General features: G+C 38.0%; 2 protein-coding genes across 3 annotated transcripts in view; one reads left to right on the top strand and one right to left on the bottom strand.

Moving 5' to 3' along the window:
* dpep1 (dipeptidase 1) overlaps positions 1 to 17,511 on the bottom strand; it is a 43,051-nt gene extending 25,540 nt beyond the window's left edge. Inside the window, exons 1-2 of one of the 2 annotated variants that reach the window (XM_062033572.1) lie at positions 17,396 to 17,511; positions 13,801 to 13,889 (exon numbers count right to left, since the gene is read on the bottom strand). In XM_062033572.1, coding sequence (XP_061889556.1) covers positions 13,801 to 13,820 — 20 coding nt within the window. In that variant the 5' untranslated portion in view covers positions 13,821 to 13,889; positions 17,396 to 17,511. Of the gene's footprint in view, positions 1 to 13,777; positions 13,890 to 17,395 lie in introns of those variants that run through there. The other variant, XM_062033564.1, reaches the window with a different exon arrangement.
* On the top strand, positions 1,540 to 12,551 carry sult5a1 (sulfotransferase family 5A, member 1). The gene is made up of 6 exons (XM_062033582.1): positions 1,540 to 1,770; positions 3,191 to 3,399; positions 5,044 to 5,170; positions 5,232 to 5,329; positions 7,498 to 7,678; positions 7,744 to 12,551. The coding sequence occupies exons 1-6, from the start codon at positions 1,632 to 1,634 to the stop codon at positions 7,875 to 7,877; spliced, it is 888 nt and encodes a 295-aa protein (XP_061889566.1). The 5' UTR covers positions 1,540 to 1,631; the 3' UTR covers positions 7,878 to 12,551.
* Positions 17,512 to 19,181: the final 1,670 nt, after the last annotated feature.

Raw genomic sequence — 19,181 nt, 5'->3', positions numbered from 1 at the left:
TTCTAGCGTTATTGTTGCACTAGTGAGCCACGGATGAGGAGATGCTGCTCCGTTGTTGATTGAAGTAAAGTCTGAATGTCATTAAAACAGTTAGCTCCATCTTTTGACACTTCTTCCACTCCCGTCCTTGCACGCTACACCGCTACAACAAAGACGACGGGGAGAAGACGCTGTCGAAGGTGAGCCACGTAAATAAGACCGCCCACAAAACGGCGCATCCTGAAGCGACTGTCAGAAAGCGACTTGAAGATGATCTGTAAAACATCATCTATGCAACATTTTGACCAAAGAACCACCATTACATGTTATGTAGACCACAAGGAAGTGTTTTACATTTAGAAAAAAATCATAATATGACCCCTTTAATGCGCCCTAAAATCCGGTGCGCCTTTTGTATGAAAATAGACCTGCTCATTGGCAGTGCGCCCTATGGTCCAGAAAATACGGTAATTCCAGGCTTTCGCGCATACTTGCCAACCTTGAGACCTCCGATATCGGGAGGCGGGGGGGCGTGGGGCGTGGTTGGGGCGTGGCTAAGGGCGTGGTTAAGAAGAGAGTATATTTATAGCTAGAATTCACCAAATCAAGTATTTCATATATATATATATATATATATATATATATATATATATATATATATATATATATATATATATATATATATATATATATATATATATATGTATGAAATACTTGACTTTAAGTGAATTCTAGCTATATATATATATATATATATATTTTTTTTTTTTAAATTTTATTATACATATAAATAAAATACTTGAATTTCAGTGTTCTGCAGGCTATCCAATAGATGGCAGTATTGTCCTGTTTAAGAGTGTCACAACATTGCTGTTTACTGCAGACAAACTGCTTTACGGTAGACTAAACGTGACTGCTGTTGTTGTGTGTTGGTACCGCGCTGGGAGGACGTTAATGAAACTGCCTAACAATAAACCCACATAAGAAACCAAGAACTCTCTCTCCTTGTTGTGCACTCTACTCTCTAAAATCCGTAGATGTTATGACATCATTGGGCAGGCTAGCTGTTTATTTGTGGGAAAGCGGACGTGAGAATGGCTGTTGCCACTCAGGTCCGCATTGAGCTGGAGGGGGCGTGGTGGCCTCCAGCTCCGGCTGAATACCGGGAGTTTGTCGGGAGAAAATTTCTGCCGGGAGGTTGTCGGGAGAGGCGCTGAATACCGGGATTCTCCCGCTAAAAACGGGAGGGTTAGCAAGTATGCTTTCGCGGGCCACATAAAAATAATGTAGCGGTCCAGATCTGGCCCTCGGGCCTTGAGTTTGACAGTAGTGGTTTAAAAGACATGCAATTGCATGCAGTACATGTATTTGTTTCTGTCAAAATGGAAATAAAAAGAAAATGTATTTTCCTTGATTTTGACACCTGTTTTTTTATTTATTTATTAATTGCTTGTTACAAAGTTACCGTGACTCTGATGTCAGTTTTGCATTCTTACCCAGTTTTGACTTCGGGAACTGCCTCTTTGAAGTTCACTCCCACTTCCCCCTTCTGTGTGTGTGTTGCTTCGTCAGTCTCTCTCCGCTAGAGCAGCAGACAGGTAGTGCCAGTAAGACCAGGTACGCTAAGAAATCTCCTTTTATCGAGCTCAGACATGTCCAGGCTGGAAGTCACCGAGATGTTTCAAGGAATCAAATATCCTGGACACCTGCACACCCAGGAGTCTTTGCAGCGTGCTCTAACCTTGCCTTTTCAGGACACCGACATCCTCATTGTCTCCTACCCAAAGTCAGGTAAGGACACGCAAAAACTGCACTTTTATGAATCCATGTTGTGTTAATTTTATTACACATAGTATTATTAAATCTTTTATGTACACTGGGGGAAAAAATCTGGAGATTTTGTGGTTAAAAACTGGAAACTACGTCAAATTTACAGTGGATTTTACAGCATAGTACTCTAAAAAGAAAGACCATAGCACTGTTTTTTTTTTTACGAATAAGATGATAGTTTTTACCGAAAATATTACAGTCGTCCCTTGTTTATAGGATAGGAGAAACTTTATTCATCCCACAATGGGGAAATTATGGGACAGCACGGTGGGACAGGGGTTAGAGCATCTGCCTCACAATACGAAGATCCTGAGTAGTCCTGAGTTCAATCCCGGGCTTGGGATCTTTCTGTGTGGAGTTTGCATGTTCTCCCCGTGACTGCGTGGGTTCCCTCCGGGTACTCCGGCTTCCTCCCACCCCCAAAGACATGCACCTGGGGATAGGTTGATTGGCAACACTAAATTGGCCCTAGTGTGTGAATGTGAGTGTGAATGTTGTCTGTCTATCTGTGTTGGCCCTGTGATGAGGTGGCGACTTGTCCAGGGTGTACCCCGCTTACCGCCCGAATGTAGCTGAGATAGGCTCCAGAGATCCCCCGCCACCCCAAAAGGGACAATGCTTTTAAAAAAAAGTAAAATCCCCAACCCCAAAATATGGGATATGATATTTAAAGGTCAAATTTGACCAAACATTTGTTGTTTACAGTGTACAATTTCCTCGCTATGAGTGCTTGTTTACCCGCCAAGTGTTTGAGCAGGTGTTTAGCTATGAGGTCACGTGCAACAAAGGTGTCGAAAAATGGCTACATTTAATTTTACGTGACTGACGTTATTGATTTTACCCACGGAATTCGGTCGCCATTCCTTGCTACAAGACTGGTGGAGCATGACTATTTTATTTGTGCAGGAAAAATTCAACATTTTGGGGGATTTCCATCTTCCATGCTTACTTTAGGAACAAAATATTGTAGAATATACTTTAAAAAAATTAAAATCAAAAAATCAAAATATGGGATATAATATTTGAAGGTCAAATTTGACCAAACATTTGTTTTTTTACATAGTACAATTTGATGTATAATTTATTTTGGAATCATAAGTCAAGCAGTAATTCAAGTATTTATATTTATTTGACAAAAAAGAATGTTTGAAATATATGTATGCTAATATAATATTTGTTGCATTATTGAATAATGTTTAAAATATATGCAATTGCAGTACATACAATACATATAGTGAGAAAAGTACTTTGTTTTTGCATATTATTTCCAGGTTTTGGCGGGCCATCTAAAATAATGTAGCGGGCCAGATCTGACCCCGGTACCTTGAGTTTGGCACCTTTCTACTTGGGTCCATACATCATTCATGTGTTTTGGTTCCAGGCACCACGTGGATGCAGCAAATCGTAACGCTTATCTCCAACAAAGGAGAGCCACACGTGTCCCAAACGGTGCCGAACTGGGCTCTGGCTCCCTGGCTGGAGCATCATTATGCTGACCAGCTTATCCAGACCTTAAAACCACCTCGAGTTCTCACCACACACCTGCCTCATCACATGCTAGGCCACGCCCTCCGCACTTCCAAAGCCAAGGTGAGGTTAGCATCGTATACACGGAATAAATCACACAATAGGATCTGTTGTTTGATCGTAACGAGGGGTTGAAATCGCCACGAAAAGTGGCTATCCGTAGCATGTCAATGGCAAATTCAATGTAAGTTAGCATTGAGCTAGCGCATTTTGAAAAGTGGAGCCTTATGTTACGTTTGAGTGTTTTCTATCAGGCGTACTTGCTTTGTCGGTATGGAAAAGTGCAACACTACCTCGCTATGAGTGCTTGTTTCCCCGCCAAGTGTTTGAACAGGTGTTTACATGTGAGGTCACGTGCAACAAAGGTATAGAAATATGTGACCGTTTAATTTTACGTGACTGACGTTCCTGGTTTTACCCACGGAATTAGGTCGGTACTGAATTCGGTCGCCATTCCTTGCTACAAGACAGACTGGCGGAGCGTGACTATTTTATTTGTGCAGGAAAAACTCGACATTTTGGGGGATTTCCATAATGATAATCCAGCCGATCTCCGTGTTTATGGAACAGAACACACACCAGACACCACACAAAAAGGAAATAGGATAAAAAAATGTTTTATCGATGATGTTAATCTTCCCCTGTTGTTATATGTATTTGTCTAATTATTAAATAAATAATTAATATTGAAATAACTAACCGAATTAGTAAATTCCACTCAAATCATAAAGTAATTAAATCAGTAATTAATTAAATGATTACTCACCATTTAAATAGTGAAATAATTAATTAAATAAATGTACTTTTGTTCCACTTAAATCATTAAATAATAAAATACAAATGTATATTGTAATTTATTTATTAATTTGATTTAATTTAGAGTATTCATGGATGTAATTATATGTGTATTCTGTCTGTAATTATATACTAAATATACTTTATACTATGATATAATGCAACGTATGTTGCCATCCAAGCAACGTTATCATGGACGCCCCTGCTTATTTCAGCAAGACGATGCCCCCATTATTATGATATATATTTAAATTAATTTTGTTAAATAAGGTCATCATAAACAACCAGATTATTATATGTGAGTGATGGGGCAGGACATTATAAACTTTTGCTTCTTCCTGCTCTTTTTCAGACACACGTTATTTTCCTTTTTTTATATTTACTTTGTTAAAATTGTACAGCTGGAGAGTATTTTTGGTTGTTGTGATAGAAATAAAGGATAAAGTCTAAAGTCTAAAAATCAATAATCACATTATTATAAAAATAATTAAATATTGAAAAAAATAATTAGATGAATAATAATCTCATGTACTTCTAATTCTAATGATAATTAATTAATGACACCTTTCCGTAATCATTTAATTAAATAATTATTTATTTATATTTTTCCCATTTGAAATATATTCTTGCATGCTTGGTTTTAAGCTCAAGTGGTTTTATTTTGAAAATTGTTATTACTCCTGATGAAGGACGTGTTGGGGATGATTAAAAGGATTACAATAAAATGTACTGAAAAATATTAAAGACCTTTTAACTGAAGAAGACAGTTTCTACAGTTTTGTTGAATTTGTGTCCCGACTTCAAAGACCACCTTTTTTGGATGACCTTTCCACTTTTAGAGGCCTTAGCAGCGTCTTTCTTTCTTTGTTTGTTGATACAATAAGTACAATGTGTCTTTGTGCCGCCTCCCAGGTCATTTACGTCAGCAGAAACCCAAAAGATACTGCGGTGTCTTTTTACCACTTCCACAAACTGGCCAACTTCCTACCTGACGCTGGCTCCCTTCAAGAGTTTTTAGACCAGTTTCTGGAGGGCACAGGTAAGATCCGAGGGGTTTTTATTTCATACTGCTGCTGCTAACTGACTTTGATCTGTTTCAGTGCACTTTGGCTCCTGGTTTGATCACGTTAAAGGATGGACGAGCGAGTTGGGAAAGACCCCAAACCTGCTTCATGTCACCTATGAAGAGATGTCAATGGTGAAGAATGTCTGCTTTATACTATATGTATATATATATATATATATATATATATATATATATATATATATATATATATATATATATATATATATATATATATATACATATCCCCTCAAGTTTAGTCTCAGTCATAAAAATGTTAAAAATAAGTTAGAAGTACATTTTTTTTATCGCTTAAATCTCAAGATCAGCTTTTGATCTGTCAATGTAAAGCTGTAATTATTAATTTTTTTAACGTATTATGCCTTTTTTGTTGAAGAAAACCCAGTTTTTTTTATGGCAAACACACACAATATTCAACATTTTCCCAAAAAAGTTTAAAAAATCAAAAGTGGAATATATGAAGTAAGTGTAGCCTTGAATAGGTCAATAATTCATAACAATATTGAATTTTGATTTATTATTATTTTTTGAGAAATTAGTTTAAAAAAAAATCTAAGAAAACTTTGTTTTTTTTATGGCAAACACACAATATGCAATATTTCCTCGAAATATATTTCAAAGCGGAGTATTTGTAGCCTTGAATTGGTCAATAATACATAACATTTATTTTGATTCATTATTATTTTATGAGCAATGACAGTTAACATTTTTTTTACAAAAGTTGTTGGGGATCCAAAAGGGCCCCACTCATAAAAGTGTTAACAAATAAATCAGACATTATTTAAAATTGTTATACTTTCAACGCTTAAATCTCTAGATCCACGTAAGATCTATCCAGCGATTATACGTTCTTATTATTTTTTTTAGTTTGTTTTATTCCTTTTTTTGTCGTAAAAATTTTGACAAAATCTTTTTGTATCACACCCTCAAAATATGCTATCATTTTTCCTCAACAAATACTTCAAAGTGGAATATTTGATGTAAAGTAATTGGAGCCTTAAATAGGTCAGTAATTCATAACAACATTGATTTTGATTCATTATTATTATTTGAGCAATGACAGTTTAAAAAAAAAAAAATTCCCACTAAAATTCTCAGGGATCCAAAAGGGCCTCACTCATAAAAGTGTTAAAAATAATTCACACATTTTTTTTCTTCTTTGTATTACTTGAATCTCTAGATCAACTGCAGATCAGATCTGTTGATTATACGTTTTTATTATTTAAAAAAAAATAGTATTTAGTTTATTTTATGCCCTTTTTGTCAAAAAAAACTTTTTTTATGGCAAACACAAAATATGCAATAGTTCCTCGAAAAATATTTCAAAGTGGACTATTTGTAGCCTTGAATTGGTCAACAATACATAAAATTTATTTTGATTCATTATTTTTTGAGCAATGACAGATTTATAAAAAAAAAAAAACAATTCTCACTAAAATTCTTGGGGATGCATAAGGGCCCCACTCATAAAAGTGTTAAAAATAATTCATACATTTTTTTTATTTTCTACTTTTAATACTTGAATCTCTAAATCAACTTCAGATCTATCTGTCGATTATACGTTTTTATTATAAAAAACAACAACTTTTTTTTTTGTTTATCTATGCTCTTTTTGTCAAAAAACTTTTTTTTTTTTTACAGCAAACAAACAAAATATGCAATATTTCCTCGAAAAATATTGCTAAAATATTTTTAGCCTTGAATTGGTCAATAATACATAACTCATACATAATTTTTTGAGCAATGACAGATTTAAAAAAACAATTCCCACTAAAATATAAAATATCACTCATAAAAGTGAAAAATAATTCACGTTTTTAATTTTTTCTTTTTAATACTTGAATGTCTAGATCAACTTCATATCTGTCAATTAGACGTTTTTATTATATAAAAAAAAAGTTTTTCTTTTGTTTATTTTATGCCCTTTTTTATGGCAAACACACAAAATATGCAATATTTCCTCGAAAAATATTTCAAAGTGGAATATTTGGAGCTTTGAATATGTCAATAATATATAACATTTATTTTGATGCAATATTATTTTTTGCACAATGACAGTTTTAAAGAAAAAAAAACAGCCTGCATGGCAACTTTTTCCTTTTCACATTTAACTTTTTTGCTCTTTTCTAATGTTTTTTTTTTTTAAATAGTGTTTTTAGAATGTACCGCGGGCCGTTAAAAAGTTAGCTGCGGACCAGCAAATGGCCCCCGTGCCACACTTTGGACACCACAGCCTTAGACGCATTAAGATGCTGGATTGTCCCTAACTGTTTTTCTTTTAGGACCTCCACGGTGCCATCAAGAAGGTGAGCACTTTCCTCCAGCGCCCCCTAGCGGAGGACGAGGTCCTTAGCTGTGTGAGACACTGCAGCTTCAGCAGCATGAAGGAGAACAAGATGAGCAACTACACCCTGGTTCCTGGTGAGATCATGGACCACAGCAAAGGAGCCTTCATGAGGAGAGGTGAGGCTCAGGTGAGCAATCCTCAGGTACGTCACCTGGGTGCTTAATCGATGCTTTGTTCATAGGCAAGGTTGGGGACTGGAAGAACTTTTTCACTCAGGATCACAATCAACACTTTGATGAGGTTCTGCAGGAGAAGATGCACGGTTGCTCTGTTGAGTTTGTATGGGAAGAAGCGGATCCAAAGGAGCGTCTTTGAGAGACATGAAATGATTCTATTCTTTATTCAGTAAACATGTAATCACTCTATCACCCTTCATTCATTATGTTAATCCAATATGTATTATGGCAGAAAAGGGATGCAAAAAAAGCATGAATATGATGACCCTTAGTGGTGGGATGAGTACACTACAGGGGTACCTCAATTTAGGAGAGTTCTGAGATTAGAGCTAATTGTTATACTTTAAGTCAGTCAGGGGTTCTTAACATTTTTGACCTCGGGGCCCAACTTTTACACTATAGAGAAGTCCGGGGCCCATTCAAGTATTAAAGTACCAGTAGCATGGAAAAACAAGTTGCCTCTATATTGAAGCTATTACCATATATAACTGATTTATGACACCAAAAGACTTACAAAGTTTGCGGATAAATCAATATGATCGAAAATAGTATCAATCTCACGGAGATTCCCGAGCCATTTTGAGAGAAAACGTTGCGTGAGGAAACACAGATCCCTTCCCCATCAACAACAAAGCGAATCAAGCAGACTTTGTGAGAGCCAACAACGATTACTTTGGGAAAATTATGATTCAGGACTTTATATTTTTGAGCCGGAATACAAAGAGGATGAGCAATAACCTTTAGAAGCCAAGTGCTAAACGGATGCAGCTTTATTGTGACACTATAGCATTAGCAGCATTGCTAGGTGCTAAACATACTAACTAACCATATTAAACATCAATAAAACAAGCACTTGCTGTAATATTTCCGCTCTCGCTGGGATGTCGACCGACAGGACGCTCACATAATTCCGTTTTGTTGAAGAAACAGTCACAATCCTCTCGAAGGGTTAAAAAAAAAATTCTGCCGGAAGCGTCTTTTTCACCACCTGGGGGACGTGAAAGTGGACCAGCCTGTCGGTCCATGGCCACATTTGTCTACTACCAAGTGAAATATGCATGAATTATGATCTAGAATTTACTTTTAGCAAGTTTGAGACAAAGCAAAAGCAGCTGCCGGCTCAGTGTAAGCTAGCATTAGCTCACTGCTATCAATGTGCCGCCACTAGGCCTACTCAGTGGCCTAGTGGCCGAGTCATACCAAAGACTATATAAATGGGACCCATTACCTCCCTGTTTGGCACTCAAGGGTTGGAATTGGGGGTTAAATCACCAAAAATGATTCCTGGGCGCGGCCACCGCTGCTGCCCGCTGCTGCCCGCTGCTCCCCTCACCTCCCAGGGGGTGAACAAGGGGATGGGTCAAATGCAGAGGACACATTTCACCACACCTAGTGTGTGGGTGACAATCATTGGTACTTTAACTTTAATTAAAATAGTCCGTCTGCGTTAGCGCTTATAATAACAATATCACTCATATTTGGTTAATTTTCAGGTCACGACATGTAAGTGGAGTATTGTTGGCAGTCTCTGGATGTTTTTAGAGAGAGTGTAAAAAGCACAAATGTTAACTCAATTGTTGGCTATTTACAATTTAGAAAGCATACAAAAGCCAAGCATGTGTGTTCTTGTCTGATAAACAGCACATCTCTTTCCAATGTTGGCATATTTCCAGTATAACTGGTCTGATAACATTGTCAGAATGCAAACGTAGATCTACAGTGACGTAGAACCTAAGAAAATTGCTGAAGATATCGGAGTGGAGCCTTCAAAACGGCCAACTGAATTTATGACTATTTTGTGATGTTTAAACAGTGTTTTCACATACTTTGAGGATTGTAAATACAATTGAATATGGTTTAATGGATATAATGAAACACAAATAAGCATATAAAGTCAACTTTTTTTCCCACTCTACTGCTACTTTAACACTGAATTAGTAGTCTCTCGATTTTAATCGCATTCAGAATATCTTACATTTAAACCTTGTGACATGATATGAAAGCATGTGTTAGTCACAAAGATTATTATCAAGGCTTAGTTCAGGCTGATTATAAAGATTAATACTAATCAAATATAATGCATAAGAAGGGACTCATAAAAATCTGACGAAAAATAAATTCACATTTAATTATGTTGCGGCAAAATATTTTTACCAAATAAATAATGAATATGTTTCTTAACTAAACTGTCAATAAAAATTAAGTGCAAATGAAAATACAGCTTTACCACTTTAGTCATAATTTTTTGCGCTTAAGAAACTTCTCTATGACTTTAGCTCCAGACTTTTTCTGTTTGTTTGGTGTTGTCATTACTGCCACAAGTGGTGGGAAACTGTATTACAACTCAGTACCACTGCGGCCCATATGGACCACATCTGTTTTGGAGGCCCTCTAGGGGGCGCTCACGGGCCAACATTGGGCCCTATGGTTAAGAAACATTGTTTTCAGTTACAAGTCAAAATTTGAGTTACAAGCATCCCCGCCATTAGTTGGCATAACGAATATCACAGTGAACCCTGTAAGAACCGCCCAAAACATCCGGTCTTACTCGCTAGCATGAGCTTATAGCGATGGATCGACATAACTTTGTTTTCCAACCGTTGGAAGGAAGAAAGTTTGTGGGAAGTAGTGCTGAGAAGAAGTGGATAATATTCATTGCATTAATTAAATAAATAATCCAAAACCTGACGTGTAGCCAACTTGGCGAGAAAATTTGAGCATATAACTACTAGACTGCACCATGCTGAAGCAGAAAGAGTCTTAACGCCAGCCAAGAATGTTAAAACAATATCTAAACGACATGCATTTATCCAAGTAAACATGGATAAGCTGCTGATGGTGTGTTTGACGGAGAAGCAGCTGCAGCACCTCTCCAAGGTAAATACTAGGGGTGTCAAAAAATGTATTTTTTTTTTAATGAATCGTGATTCTTATTTGTAACAATTCTTGATTGATCCAAAAAAATCAAAAATCGATTAAAAAAAGAACAACAATTTTGTTTGTTTTTTTCTCAAAAATCTTTCCTGTCCAGCTATTTTTGTAAATGTTTGGGTAGAATTTCACTAAACAAAACCAGTTTTCTTTCGAGTAGAAAAATGGAGCAATGTAGTTGATCATTGAGCTGGCACACAAGGTTATTAAAAAAGTATTGATTTTGAATCGAGAATTGATTCTGAATCGAATCGTTACCCCTAAGAATCGAATCGAATCGTGTAAAGATTCACCTCCCTCGTAAATACTGTGCATTATCATTACATTACTTCATAAAACTACTGCAGTTGTTCGTAGTACTAATTCTCTTTTATACAATATTATCTTAAAGTTAGTTTTTTCCTTTTAAAAGGCACGACGTTACATGGTATAATATAGCTGCTTTTTTTTTTAAAGGGAGTTTCTTTATTGTGAGTAAAAGAGTGGTTAAGTCCATTTTGTGTTGAGCTGTTCAAAAAAAGCATTGGCAAAAAGTAAACAAACTATCCAGGTCCATGTTGATACTATTAAAAACTTTACAATGACACATATTACAGACAAAAATAAACGTATTAAAGATGAAAAAAAAAACGTATTTCTGTGTGTGGTTAATCATAATGAACTACAAGTTAACTAAGGACAAAATAAGATGAATCGCAATAAATAATTTTTTATCGTTTGACAGCACACAGCCCTTTATTTGGGCTATGTGCAATGCCCCACAACTAAGTCTATAATTCCGATTAATTTTTTTGCAAGTATCTGGCCTTTCAGATCTCCTTTAATTAACTGACTGAGTCTGTGGGGGTTCTCTGTGTTTACTTGTTAATATTACTATTTGAAAGCACGGTTGCACCAACCCGCTATGGACTAGATGGAAATCCACCCGGCTAAAACCTGACATGTTTACGTGCTATGTATACAGTATGTTCAATATACGTGTAGTCCCTATTTAAAAATAAAGAAGAAAACAATTCCGGGAAGACAGGAGCTTGAGATGAACAAAGTCCAGCTCCCTGGGAAGGTGAACTTAAGTTTGGATGCAGTGTACACCACACATAATAAAAGAAACTTCCAGAAAGGTATAAAACCTATTGTGAGCGTTTCAACAGAGACATCCGAAAGCTTGCATTGAGGTGAGGACAAAAGGACCATAACGCATATTAGTTTTTAAAAATCTAAATTCACATTGTTGTCTCGTTAGTGCGACCACGCTGGACTGTGATCATTGAACTATTTGATAGACAATACATTAGGGTTGTATGGTATACCTGTATTAGTATAGTACCGCGATACTAATGAATCATATTCGGTACTATACCCCCCCGCCCCCCCTTTTTTTTAACGGGTATGACGGCGCGTCGTTTTACAAGCAGAGGAGCATGTTCGGCAGCGCACAATCACGGAGTACTTACCAGCAGACACAGTGTGTAGACAGAAAAGGGAGAACGGACGCATTTTGGCTTAAAAACTGACGATAAAGGTGAAGTTATAACACTGAAACGCCCTCAGGAAGAGGTGCTTTAAGACATGGCTAGCTAGATAGCAGCTAAAATCCATCCGCAGTCTGCATTGTTTTAGCTACTTCTAAATCACTAATCCTTGCCTCCATGGCGACAAACAAGGTAAGTTTCTACAAGTATCATCCCTGCAGGACGAGGAATAGCTAAACATGCTTCACTACCCACCGTAGCCCACCGGCGTCATCAGGTTCCTGAATGCCGTGGGTGGAGCTACACCTAACATCCACTGTAATGATACCAAGTACAGGAGCGTATCTAGTCGATACTACTATGATTAAATCTATATTTTTTAGCATCACAAAATCTTTTTTCGTTTTTTTTTTTAAATTTATATTATGTTTATAAACGCAGGAAATACGTCCCCGGACACATGAGGACTTAAATTATGACCATTGTATGATCCTGTAACTTCTTGGTATCGGATCGATACCCAAATTTGTGGTATCATCCAAAACTAATGTAAAGCATCCATACAACAGAAGAATAAGTGATTATTACATTTTAACAAAGTGTAGATAGAACATGTTGAAACAGAAAATAACCAGATATTAACAGTAAATTAATAATCAATTTTTACAGCTTGTCCTTTCGGGGTCGCGGGGTGTGCCACCCATTTAAATAAATTACAAAGCATGATGGGAAAAATGCAAAACACAGGGCACTTTGCTCAATACTTTTTTTAATTAATCAGTTAATTTTATCGTGCATTTTTACCTTTTATGTCCTGGGGGCGCAAATGGCACCAATTCGATGGACTGGCCCATAAACAAACTACAGTTTATGACAATAAATCATGATAAAGGCACCCTTTTTCCCCTTTTTAATAGTTGCAAAAATGTCTTTGACATATTTCATTCGGCATTTAACCTGCTTTAATGCATCTGCTGTTTATTAAAAAAAAATAAAAAAATACATTATCTTGGGTTCAACTTTGGGAATCCACATAACTTGGCTTCATCAAACTCTGAATCTAATCCTGACCTCTGAGTTAACCAAGATTGGAAACTATAGCCCTTTTCTTTACATGTCAATGCATTATGAAAACATTCTTTGCATAAAATTTTGTTTTTTTTGGAATGAGACCAATTTTGAAAACTATTATTTATTTACACAAGGTTTTTAACCCTACACTACATAATTCTGCTTTCAACAGCAGCAAGAGACTGTCGGTGTTGAGCGCGCTGTAAGAGTGATGGAGCCACAAAAGTTCCCTCTGAGTCTGGTCCAAAGTAATGGCCTCTGACAGGGATATTAATATTTTAGGAGCCGTGGAGGCAAACCTCCTACACCCCCGCTGTAGAGCTGTTAAAAGACTACTTCTTTGCCCCCAAGCTGCTGCTTTTTCGGTTCTGGCAACAGATAACCAAAATAGAAGCAGCCGTGGACTAGTCAGTCATCAAATTAAATATCTTTTTACATTGAAAATTAAAGCCCATAACACAGCATGCGATTTGTAGCTACCCAAACTTTTTAAGGATTTTAATAAAATAGCAATTTCAAATCAAGTAGAAAAGCACTCACAGAGGCCCTACCTCCAAATACAAACCCTTGCAAAGATGATGTAATCACCATTCTTGGAGGATGTTCATTCATCCATCCATCCATTTCCTACCACTTGTCCCTTACGGAGCAGCAGGGGGTGCTGGATCCTGTCTCAGCTGCACAAGGGCGGAAGGCGGAGTACATTCAGTTGTTTTATTTTGAAGGGGGAAAAAAAGCAGATAACAAACATGACTCAAAACTATGGTCATTTCAAATGGCAACTTCATGGTTTTAAGAAACACTTCAAATAAATCAAGAAAATAGATTGTGAAGTCAGTATGTTGCACACAAGGACAGGAGTCACTGTGTACTGAGTCTTGTTGCTTTATTTCACATTTCTGTAACGACAGAAATAGTACATTAAAGGCCTACTGAAATTAATTGTTTTTATTTAAACGGGAATAGCAGATCCATTCTATGTGTCATACTTGATCATTTCGCGATATTGCCATATTTTTGCTGAAAGGATTTAGTAGAGAAAATCGACGATAAAGTTTGCAACTTTTGCTCGCTGATAAAAAAAAGTCTTGCCTGTACCGGAAGTAGCGTGACGTCACAGGAGCTAGTATTCCTCACAATTCCCCGTTGTTTACAATGGAGCGAGAGATTCGGAGCGACAAAGCGACTATTACCCCATTAATTTGAGCGAGGATGAAAGATTCGTAGATGAGGAACGTTACAGTGAAGCACCAGAGAGGCAGTGATGGACGTATCTTTTTTCGCTCTGACCGTAACTTAGGTACAAGCTGGCTCATTGGATTCCACACTCTCTCCTTTTTCAATTGTGGATCACGGATTTGTATTTTAAACCACCTCGGATACTATATCCTCTTGAAAATGAGAGTCGAGCACGCGAAATGGACATTTAAAGTGACTTTTATCTCCACGACAATACATCGGTGACACACTTAGCTACTGAGCTAACGTGATAGCATCGTTCTCAAATGAAGATAGAAACAAAAGAAATAAACCCCTGACTGGAAGGATAGACAGAAGATCAACAATACTATTAAACCATGTACATGTAACTACACGGTTAAAAATTCTCAGCCTGGTAAGGCTTAACAATGCTGTTGCTAACGACGCTAAGGCTAATTTAGCAACTTAGCAACCGGACTTCACAGAACTATGATAAAAACATTAGCGCTCCACCTACGCCAGCCAGCCCTCATCTTCCCATCAACAGCCGTGCTCACCTGCGTTCCAGCAATCGACGGCGCGACGAAGGACTTCATCCGTGGGTTTGGCGGCAAGCATCGGCTAGGCGTAGTAAGTAGTCCTTGTTGTGTTGCTGTAAGTATTGTACTTAGCCGCTAATACACCGATCGATCCCACCTACAACGTTCTTCTTTGAAGCCTCCATTGTTCATTAAACAAATTGCAAAAGATTCACCAACACAGATGTCCAGAATACTGTGGAATTTTGTCGAAGAAAACAAGGTTTTTGCATCGGGTCGATGGGGTACAACCACTTCCGTGGATTTTGTGACGTCAAGCGCATAAATCATATCCAAAGGAGTTTTTCAACCGGAAGTGTGGCGGGAATTTTAAAATTGCACTTTATAAGTTAACCCGGCCGTATTGGCATGTGTTTCAATGTTAAGATTTCATCATTGATATATAAACTATCAGACTGCGTGGTCGGTAGTAGTGGGTTTCAGTAGGCCTTTAATATTTTTGTCACACCGCGTTGGTCCAAATGCGTCTCAATGAACGGCAGGAAGTGTAGTCTTCCTCTGTTTTTCCTCGGCAAAAATACAAAAAATATAATATCCACACATTGACCTGTATTGTCGTTCTAATCACATCAACGAATCAAAATAATCACATAACAAAGCACAGAATCGCCACATTTATGTATTGAGTTATTTAACAGGTTCTATAGAAGAGATCAAACTTAGTATTTTATAAACGACTGTAACATAGAAATTAGAGATGTCCGATAATGGCTTTTTTGCCGATATCCCGATATTGTCCAACTTTTTATTACCGATTCCGATATCAACCGATACCGATATATACAGTCGTGGAATTAACACATTATTATGCCTAATTTTGTTGTGATGCCCCGCTGGATGCATTAAACAATGTAACAAGGTTTTCCAAATGAAATCAACTCAAGTTATGGAAAAAAATGCCAACATGGCACTGCCATATTTATTATTGAAGTCACAAAGTGCATAATTTTTTTTAACATGCCTCAAAACAGCAGCTTGGAATTCGGGACATAAGGAGGTTGAGGTGGGCAGGGTTGGGGGTGGGGGTGGGGGGGTGTTGGTGTTGAGGTGGGTGGGGAGAGGGCAGCGGGGGTGTATATTGTAGCGTCCCGGAAGAGTTAGTGCTGAAAGGGGTCCTGGGTATTTGTTCTGTTGTGTTTATATTGTGTTACGGTGCGGATGTTCTCCCGAAATGTGTTTGTCATTCTTGTTTGGTGTGGGTTCACAGTGTGGCGCATATTTGTAACAGTGTTAAAGTTGTTTATACGGCTACCCTCAGTGTGACCTGTATGGCTGTTGACCAAGTATGCCTGTCATTCACTTGTGTGTGTCAAAAGCTGTAGATATTATGTGACTGGGCCGGCACGCAAAGGAAGTGCCTTTAAGGTTTATTGCCGCTATGTACTTCTCCCTACGGCCGTGTACACAGCGGCGTTTTAAAAAGTCATGAATTTTACTTTTTGAAACCACTACCGATAATTTTGAAACCGATACCGATAATTTCCGATATTACATTTTAAAGCATTTATCGGCCGATAATATCGGACTGCCGATATTATTGGACATCCCTAATAGAAATGCTTGTCAACATTTTCCTACATAAATGTCGATTTATGAAAGTAAGGCCTACATTTTATAGTTGGCTTAATGGTTTACAATTGTCAATGACCTCTTGGAGGACGATTATGAGTACAAAAGCCCTCAAATTGATCCATCTATCCATTTTCTACCGCTTGTCCCGGTATAGCTCGGTTGGTAGAGTGGCCGTGCCAGCAACTTGAGGGTTCCAGATTCGATCCCCGCTTCCGCCATCCTAGTCACTGCCGTAGTGTCCTTGGGCAAGACACTTTACCCACCTGCTCCCAGTGCCACCCCCACTGGTTTAAAATTGTAACTTAGATATTGGGTTTCACTATGTAAAGCGCTTTGAGTCTCTAGAGAAAAGCGCTATATAAATATAATTCACTTCACATATTTGTTAATTTAAAAAAAAAAAAAGTGATTTAGGTAGCCCTTTTTGTCTTTTGTTATATTTATTTATTCATATTATTTACTAATATTTAATACTCTATCTGTATTTACTTTTGTTTTCTTTCCTTGACATGTTTTGCTGATGTCGTGATTTGCTCAACCTGAATGTGTAGATTGTTGGTTATGTTGAAAGTGCCTTGACTTTTGTTTGCATTATAACTGTATGTTCGTTGTTCAATTAAAAAAAAAAAAAGTTATTTATCAAGTAGCAATATCCGGTCAGTCATTATCATGGTCAGTTAGCTTCGGTTAGCTACATTAGCACGATGGCGCTACTTCTCAAACATACACGGAGTGTGCATAATACGACCCACTTTCATACTGTCATATTACTCTTGCTAATTGTATATCATATACAGCCATTTACAGCTTACCTGTAACAACAGAAATAGCACATTAATAGTTTCGTCACACCGTGTTGGTCCAAATGCGTCTCAATGAACGGCAGGAAGTGAAGTCTTCCACAGCAATATTGCCTTTTGGCCGGACCCGCCCCCTTGTGGCGAAACCGCGCTATTACATCATCTTGCTATTTCAGCTGTACATCATTGTGGAGAACTGTTTACTCAACTGATATAATAAATCCTGAATTTACATTTACCTACTAAACAAACAATCAAAAATATGGGAGGTGGCTTTGCGTATCCTACATTAAATAAATAAATGGGTTATACTTGTATAGCGCTTTTCTACCTTCAAGGTACTCAAAGCACTTTGACAGTATTTCCACATTTACCCATACATACTGATGGCGGGAGCTGCCATGCAAGGCGCTAACCAGCAGAGGCAAAGGGTGAAGTGTCTTGCCCAAGGACACCACGGACGTGACTAGGAAGGTAGAAGGTGGGAGTTGAACCCCAGTAACCAGCAACACTCCGATTGCTGGCACAGCCACTCTATCAACTTTGCCACGCCGTCCCATTAACTGTTTCACTTTGTTGCACCACCTCTGGCTTTTATAACAGCTTGAAGTCTCTGAGGCATGGACTTGAGTGACAAACAGAACTCTTCATCAATCTTGCTCCAACTTTCTTGCTGTTGTCAGATCAGTTTTGCAAGTTGGTATCTTGTCATGGACCATTACGATTGTATTGTACCACATGTCCCGGCAAGAAATCTGCGTTCAAAGAACTCCGGCTTATTAGTGATTCCCAGAGCCCAAAAAAAGTCTGCGGGCTATAGAGCGTTTTCTATTCGGGCTCCAGTACTCTGGAATGCCCTCCCGGTAACAGTTAGAGATGCTACCTCAGTAGAAGCATTTAAGTCCCATCTTAAAACTCATTTGTATACTCTAGCCTTTAAATAGACCCTCTTTTTAGACCAGTTGATCTGCCGTCTCTTTTCTTTTCTCCTCTGCCCCCCTCTCCCTTGTGGAGGGGGAATTACACAGGTCCGGTGGCAATGGATGAAGTGCTGGCTGTCCAGAGTCGGGACCCAGGGTGGACCGCTCGCCTGTGCATCGGTTGGGGACATCTCTACGCTGCTGACCCGTCTCCGCTCGGGATGGTTTCCTGCTGGCCCCACTATGGACTGGACTCTCACTATTATGTTGGATCCACTATGGACTGGACTTTCGCTGATATGTTGGATCCACTATGGACTGGACTTTCACAATATTATGTCAGACCCACTTGACATCCATTGCTTTCGGTCTCCCCTAGAGGGGCGGGGGGTTACCCACATATGCGGTCCTCTCCAAGGCTTCTCATAGTCATTCACATCAACGTCCCACTGGGGTGAGTTTTTCCTTGCCCTTATGTGGGCTCTGTACCGAGGATGTCGTTGTGGCTTGTGCAGCCCTTTGAGACACTTGTGATTTAGGGCTATATAAATAAACATTGATTGATTGATTGATTGATTTTCTTCAATTTCTAACACACAATTTGATTGGATTGAGATCCGGACTATTCACAGGTCTTATGTGTCTTTCTTTAAGGAAAGTTTTCGCTATATGGCAAGATGCATTATCATCTTGAAAAATTATGTTATCATCCCCAAACATCCTTTCAATTGATGGAATAGGAAAAGTGTCCAAAATGTCAATGAAACTTGTGCATTTATTGAAGATGTAGTGACAGACATCATTACCTGACTTGCAACATATCTTCAATGACTGTGGAAACGTGCATCATTTTTTTCTTCAGGCAGTCGTCTTCATAA

Source organism: Entelurus aequoreus, linkage group LG02, assembly GCF_033978785.1.
Source record: "Entelurus aequoreus isolate RoL-2023_Sb linkage group LG02, RoL_Eaeq_v1.1, whole genome shotgun sequence".
NCBI classification, from domain to species: Eukaryota; Metazoa; Chordata; class Actinopteri; order Syngnathiformes; family Syngnathidae; genus Entelurus; species Entelurus aequoreus.
The sequence above is the reverse complement of the archived record's forward strand: the minus strand, read 5'-3'. Positions and strand labels throughout refer to the sequence as shown.